General features: G+C 46.3%; 1 protein-coding gene across 5 annotated transcripts in view; it reads right to left on the bottom strand.

Annotated features, from left to right (window-relative positions):
• Window positions 1-7,612, bottom strand: part of ash1l (ash1 (absent, small, or homeotic)-like (Drosophila)) — a 47,145-nt gene that overhangs the window by 18,757 nt on the left and 20,776 nt on the right. For all 5 annotated transcript variants that reach the window (XM_031793839.1, XM_031793840.1, XM_031793841.1 and 2 more), the window contains 2 exons: window positions 4,072-4,218; window positions 1,307-1,415 (listed from right to left, as the gene is read on the bottom strand). In XM_031793839.1, coding sequence (XP_031649699.1) covers window positions 1,307-1,415; window positions 4,072-4,218 — 256 coding nt within the window. The remainder of the gene's footprint in view (window positions 1-1,306; window positions 1,416-4,071; window positions 4,219-7,612) is intronic.

Genomic DNA, 7,612 nt, shown 5'->3' with positions numbered 1-7,612 from the left:
AGGGGAGTAGAAGAGAGAGAGGGGAAGTAGAGAGAGAGAGAGAGGGGAGTAGAGAGAGAGAGAGGAGTAGGAGTAAGTAGAGAGAGCGAGGGGAAGTAGAGCAGAGAGAGGGGAATAGAGAGAGAGAGCGAGAGAGAGGGGAGTAGAGAGAGGGGAGAGGGGAGTAGTAGATGAGAGCAAGAGAGAGGGGAGTAGAGAGAGGGGAGTAGAGAGAGGGGAGGAGAGTGAGAGAGAGAAGGGAGTAGAGAGAAAGAGATGGGAGTAGAGAGAGAGAGAGGAGAAGAAATGGGAGTAGAGGCGGGGGGAAGACAGAGAGAGATGGGAGTAGAGAGAGAGAGGGAGGAGCGAGAGAGAGAGGAGAGTAGAGAGAGAGAGGGGAGGAGAGAGAGGGGGAGAGATGGAGTAGAGAGCAGGGAGGAGAGAGAGAGAGGAGAGTAGAGAGAAAGGTGGAGTAGAGAGAGGGGAGTTGAGAGAGAGAGAGGGAGAGTGAGAGGGGAGTAGGGAGAGAGAGGGGAGTAGAGAGAGAGACGGGAGTAGAGAGAGAGGGGGGAGTAGAGAGAGAGTGGGGAGTAGAGAGAGAGGGGGGAGTAGAGAGAGAGGGGGGAGTAGAGAGAGAGGGGAAGTTAGAGAGAGAGAGAGAGAGCGAGAGTGGAGTAGAGAGAGAGAGGGAGAGGGGAGAGTAGAGAGAGAGAGGGTAGTAGAGAGAGGGGAGTAGAGAGAGAGGGAGAGCGAGAGGGGAGTAGAGAGAGAGAGAGGGAGAGCGAGAGGGAGTAGAGAGGGGAAGTAGAGAGAGAGAGAGAGCGAGAGTGGAGTAGAGAGAGAGAGGGAGAGGGGAGTAGAGAGAGAGAGGGTAGTAGAGAGAGGGGAGTAGAGAGAGAGGGAGAGCGAGAGGGGAGTAGAGAGAGAGAGAGGGAGAGCGAGAGGGGAGTAGAGAGGGGAGTAGAGAGGGGAGTAGAGAGAGGGGAGTAGAGAGAGGGGAGTAGAGAGAAGGGAGTAGAGAGAAGGGAGTAGAGATAGGGGAGTAGAGAGAAGTAAGCAGCAGTAGGAGGGAGAATGTAAGGGGAGAGAAGTTCAAGGTAAGAGGTGACACAGGTAAAGGAATGTGAAGTGTGTGCCAAAAACAGGAAAAGGAACGGTGTGGGAAAATTGATTTTGAAACCCAAACCCAGTGGAGAGTGGGCTCTTGGATGCTAAAACAACCCAGATAAATTTTTTGCCGCGGCACAAACAGATCTGGAACAAGGCTAAATTGGGGCTGTAACTGGGAGTGGATCAGGGAAAATGGTTGATGTGCCGCCACACCCACCTGCTCTTCGGTGTTGAAGGAGTGGAAGTTGTAGTCGTAGGTGAGCTCCGTGCCACTACTCATGTCCTTGAGGGCAAAGAGGCCGATCCTGTACACTCCATTCACCGACCTGAAGGAGCAACAGACACGAGGGAAGAAGAGTGAGGGAGAACTCCGATTTGCCCAGGCAGGCTATGAAATGGCTACCCGGACTATTTGCATTGTTTGCCCCCCCCCCCATCCCTCTTTTTACGCTGCTGCTACTCTCCTTTAAGCATATATGCATAGTCACTTTAACCATACATTCATGTACATGCTACCTCAATTGGGCCGACCAACCAGTGCTCCCGCACATTGACTGACCGGGCTATCTGCATTGTGTCCCACCACCTCCCAACCCCTCTTATTTACGCTACTGCTACTCTCTGTTCATCATATATGCATAGTCACTTTAACCATATCTACATGTACATACTACCTCAATCAGCCTGACTAACCGGTGTCTGTATGTAGCCTCGCTACTCTTATAGCTTCACTACTGTTATTTTTCACTGTCTTTTTACTGTTGTTTTAATTCTTTACCTACCTATTGTTCACCTAATACCTTTTTTGAACTATTGGTTAGAGCCTGTAAGTAAGCATTTCACTGTAAGGTCTATTCGGCGCATGTGACAAATATACTTTGATTTGAACTTGAGCCTAGGGCACAGCCAGAGCATAGGGCACAGTCAGAGCATAGGGCACAGCCAGAGCATAGGGCGCAGTCAGAGCATAGGGCACAGCCAGAGCATAGGGCGCAGTCAGAGCATAGGGCGCAGTCAGAGCATAGGGCACAGTCAGAGCATAGGGCACAGCCAGAGCATAGGGCGCAGTCAGAGCATAGGGCACAGTCAGAGCATAGGGCACAGTCAGAGCATAGGGCACAGTCAGAGCATAGGGCACAGTCAGAGCATAGGGCACAGCCAGAGCATAGGGCGCAGTCAGAGCATAGGGCGCAGTCAGAGCATAGGGCACAGTCAGAGCATAGGGCGCAGTCAGAGCATAGGACACATTCAGAGCATAGGGCACAGTCAGAGCCAGAGCATAGGGCGCAGTCAGAGCATAGGGCGCAGTCAGAGCATAGGGCACAGTCAGAGCATAGGGCACAGCCAGAGCATAGGGCGCAGTCAGAGCATAGGGCACAGTCAGAGCATAGGGCACAGTCAGAGCATAGGGCACAGTCAGAGCATAGGGCAGTCAGAGCATAGGGCACAGCCAGAGCATAGGGCGCAGTCAGAGCATAGGGCGCAGTCAGAGCATAGGGCACAGTCAGAGCATAGGGCGCAGTCAGAGCATAGGACACATTCAGAGCATAGGGCACAGTCGGAGCATAGGGCACAGTCAGAGCATAGGGCACAGCCAGAGCATAGGGCACAGCCAGAGCATAGGGCACAGCCAGACCATAGGGCACAGCCAGAGCATAGGGCACAGCCAGAGCATAGGGCACAGTCAGAGCATAGGGCACAGTCAGAGCATAGGGCGCAGTCAGAGCATAGGACACATTCAGAGCATAGGGCACAGTCAGAGCATAGGGCACAGTCAGAGCATAGGGCACAGCCAGAGCATAGGGCACAGCCAGACCATAGGGCACAGTCAGAGCATAGGGCACAGCCAGAGCATAGGGCACAGTCAGAGCATAGGGCACAGTCAGAGCATAGGGTTCTGGTAAAAAGTGCACTATACAGGGAATAGGATGCCATTTCGGGAGCACACTTTTTTAATCTCCCTGCACAGCACAACCGTGTAGGCTGCACTTTGCTGTCTAATGTACTCTTTCTGGGAGGACAAAAAGCATTTTCAGCACATTGTCTAGGGGCACTAATACAGCTGTGTCCAAGGCCCCAGCTACAACGTCGTATAATCGCTAATCTGTGACAAGATGGAGGACTGGCTTCATGCTGGAAATGCTCTATCCCTGTAGAATGTCTTATTCGAGGCCCATTCCACAACACCCCACAGCACTACAGAGAGACAGTTGTTAGATCGGTGTGTCCTAGTTAACTCACTAGACCTTCAAGAAGGAAAACAGGTATTTTCTCAAAGGTCCTTACCCGTTTTTACGGTCTGTGTTCAGGCCCTTTTGGGGTTAACAAAACTTTAAACAATAGAGAAGCTATTTTATTAACTTCAACTGTCCACCAAGAGTTACTGAAATTCCTCTTAACGTGTTAAACACACCGTTTAAGTGGAGGTCCTCCTGTTTTAATTACTTTCAATATCGTAACCTTGGTTTAACTTGTGTTCTACCTTTCATGTATTATTCCTTGTAAAAAATAACAAGCTTTATAGACACTTAGTAAATCGTACCATTGTGTGTTATTACAGACTGTCTTCTGTACTACTAGCCTAATGACTTTCAATGGAGAATATCCATTGAACATGCTTTTCAGTAAGTAGCAAGTGCGCAAGCATGTCAGTTGGCTTGGTCTGTGTCCAGGAAACCATTCCTAGGTGAACCCCAAACACTACTAGAGTTGAACTGTTTGGCTAAGTTGGTAGAGCATGGTGCTTTCAATGCCAAAGATCGCAGGTTCTATTCCCACTCAGACGGTCTGGATAAAAGCGTCTGTGAAATGGCATGTTGTTGTAGTAGATCGCAGGTTCTATTCCCACTCAGACGGTCTGGATAAAAGCGTCTGTGAAATGGCATGTTGTTGTAGTAGATCGCAGGTTCTATTCCCACTCAGACGGTCTGGATAAAAGCGTCTGTGAAATGGCATGTTGTTGTAGTAGTAGTACTAACTCACCACTTCTGCATCTCACAGTTGGGTTCACAGCTGTGGTTGATGAAGCGAGCCTCGTTGCCCATCCGGTAGCTGTCGATCACCATGCCGCTGTCCAGGTTCAGACAGTATTGGCCGCTGTGGGAGAAGTACTGCTCCATCATGCGACTTCTACAGGACACACAGAGGGGGGAGAGAGAGGGACATTAGAATACATGGATATGAGAATACAAAGCAGAGTTTAGGAATACAGATGAACACCACAGAACCATTCAAAAGGCCCACAAAAATAATAATGATTTAACATGAAAGAATTATAGATTTGGTGGCAAATCCTTGCTAACTTCCACTTAAGGGTGCGTTCGTAAATTCGCTCTGGCTATCTACTCCGATTTCAGACCACTCTCGTCTGAGTGTGCCAGAGCGCAGAATAGCTGATGAATTTACAAACGCTCAACACCCGATGAATATGGCCGGTGTCAGTAAACCTCTGCAAAAAAAGCGTCATTAAATTGTTGCCAGCAGCACAGTTGCAGTCACCAACGCTCTGGATTACATAAAAACTGCCTAACAAGCTCTGCTAGGGTCAGAAAAATGGTCTCATTTGTGTCTGGAAGTAGCTAGCAAGTTAGTCAACTTTAGCCAGTTAGCTTGGGTTCTTGACTGGCATTGTGAGGTCAGAACGCTCGGATCAAGCCTACTCCTCGGCCAGAGTGTCCAGTGTGCTCTCTGAGCGATCTGAGGGGGAAACGCTCTGAATTTACGAATGGACAATCTGACAATGCTCTGAATTTACTAATGCCTAGAGCGCACTCTGGCACTCAAGAGTGAATTTACGAACGCACCCTAGTTATAAATTGATGTCAACGGGAGACTACGGGCTCTATTTTCAACTTGGCACTAGGGAGGTGCAAGTGTCAAACGCACGTTACCTGACCTGTCTAAGATCAGTGATCTTGCGTTGAAGTGGGAGGGGTGCCCATATCCTCCTAACAATTCAGTCCTCCACCATATCAACGACAGATTCTTTATAGAGAATGTGGGGGGGGGGGGGGGGTAATGGGGGGGTCTATCAGTCTATACATCTATATATAGATATTTTTTTCTTACCTTTATTTTACTAGGCAAGTCAGTTAAGAACAAATTCTTATTTTCAATGACGGCCTAGGAACAGTGGGTTAACTGCCTGTTCAGGGGCAGAACGACAGATTTGTACCTTGTCAGCTCGGGGGTTTGAACTTGCAACCTTTCGGTTACTAGTCCAATGCTCTAACCACTAGGCTACACTACACACATTTAGGGAAGACACTGCATACAACTGACAGGAGACTCCTATTCTGTATAGAAGTGTGAACATTATGTGTTTAAAAGACATTTAGGCCTACATGTGCACACAGTGCCATGGAAAGCACAACCTATCAATAATGGGTTTGGCTCATGAGAATGCTTTGAAATACATATGAATCACCAAAGCTTTATCGTAAGATCAACTTAGGGAGGAGCAAAACAATGAGCCGATATCCCCCTTTTAATTATTATTTTAGCCAGCTTCCATTATTATTTTGGATGTGCGTAAAACCCTCCATAGTCTACCTTAATATTATATGCCCACGGGGAGCAATTATGGTGCCTGTAACTGTATTTAGACAGAGCCTATTTAAAACCAGTTGTTTTGTTTTTATTAGAATTTCTGTCACATCTACTCCCGCCACTGGTCCTGGGATCCATCATTACACACACCTGGCATCATTCATTACGCGCACCTGCACATCATCATCATCAGACACACCTGGACTTCAGTACCTCACTTACTACTAGGGATGCACGATATATCGGTGAACATATCGGAATCAGCCGATATTAGCTAAAAATGCAAACATTTAAAGCTGATGTGCAAAACCGATGTCAAAGCTGACGTGCATACCTATATAACGTGCCGTAATGGCGGCACGTAAGATTTGCGCTACACGTGAAACACAGCATTCATAACTTAGCCCACAATGTCTGCTGTGTGGATCGAGCAGTCAACAAGTCGATCAGTCATTTGAAAGAGCAAGAACATTTCAGCGAGACAACTCAAAAGGTGAAATCCGTTAAAGCCAAGATACTGGAATTCACTGCCTGTGACAAACAACTGTTCTCTGTCGTGGGTGATATTGGCTTTCGCCGACTGGTCAAGCACAGGTACACAATCTCAAGCACGCTATTTTTCAGATGTTGCCCTACCGGAGTTACACATTAATGGCGTCACTGCTATTAGCTTCAAGACATGCATACTATGGAACACTGTTTGGGTCTTTGTGTGTAAAAAAATATACAGTAGCACTGTCAAAGCTGTACAAAAAAGTCTGCAAACAAACAAACATCGGCAACGAACAATGTGTTTATAATACCGCATTGGTAATAAAGCATTATTTATTTGATCACAACTTCTAAGGTAGCTAGCTTTAGCTTGGTACCTAGCTAACACCAATACAACCAGCCTGAAAACAATGACCAATAGAAACTGCAGTCATTTTCATTCTTAGCAATGATTTAGGAATTCTTGTAGGTAAGTATTAGCTAGGTAACCACTTGTTGTTTGCCGATTGAAATTGAACTTCAGTTCATGAAAATAAATAGCTATCCAGTTACTTATCCCTGTTGCCCAAAGCTAATGTTATAAGCAGCCAGCTAGCTTCATCTGGCTAGTGAGGCTCCACCGAACCGGGTTATGTGTTGTGAAGCTAGCCACAATAAGGATTAGGCACAATAGTGGACTTTGCGGTTTGCCCTAAAAAAAAAAGTCCATTGTTTTTTCATTTCTGCATCACATTTTTGAACGTGATGCAGAAGTTTACAATTGGTGGAATCATGCCATATTTAGACTAGATAATGTTAAACCAGGTTGGAATGTGAAGCAATGAAATGGGGTATCAGTCTACTCGGTGACACGTACAGAACACAACTCTGAAGAGTTTACGTAAATATTAACATTGTGACTGTGTGAAATCACCTCCACAGTAAGCCTATTGTGTGTATTGACATTCATATGGCACTGTACAGCTTTACCTAAGGATTGGGGATCAATGAAATGGGGTATCGGTCTACTCAATACCCAATATATTTATCAGTATAGTTTTTCCTCAGGAATAGTGTTCAATATACATAGGTTGACAATAAATGTGGCTCAATTCACAGTTGTTTCAGAGTCCAGCAATAAGAGCTACGACGCTGTTCTCTGGGTGTCACTAAGTAGACTGATACCCCATGTCATTGATCCACAATCCATAGGTAGGGCTGTACAGTCAAATAAGTATGCCCCCAAAGCAATTCAAAAGTATAATCCATCCAGTGTGATTTCAACAGATTTTTGTCAAATTAACAAATGATTGTCTTTTGTTGATTTTATATAACAACATTCCAACCTCGTTCAGCATGATCTGTTAAATTATGGCATAATTCTACTATTTGTATTGATTTGCCTCACAGTCAATGACATACTTTTAATTTTGAAGGCTAACCACAAAGTCCACTATTGTGGCTAATCCTTATTGTGGCTAGTCAAATAGTGTTATCTACTGGT

Source organism: Oncorhynchus kisutch, linkage group LG17, assembly GCF_002021735.2.
Source record: "Oncorhynchus kisutch isolate 150728-3 linkage group LG17, Okis_V2, whole genome shotgun sequence".
Taxonomy (NCBI): domain Eukaryota; kingdom Metazoa; phylum Chordata; class Actinopteri; order Salmoniformes; family Salmonidae; genus Oncorhynchus; species Oncorhynchus kisutch.
Note: the sequence above shows the minus strand (reverse complement) of the source record. Positions and strands in the feature narration are given on the sequence as shown.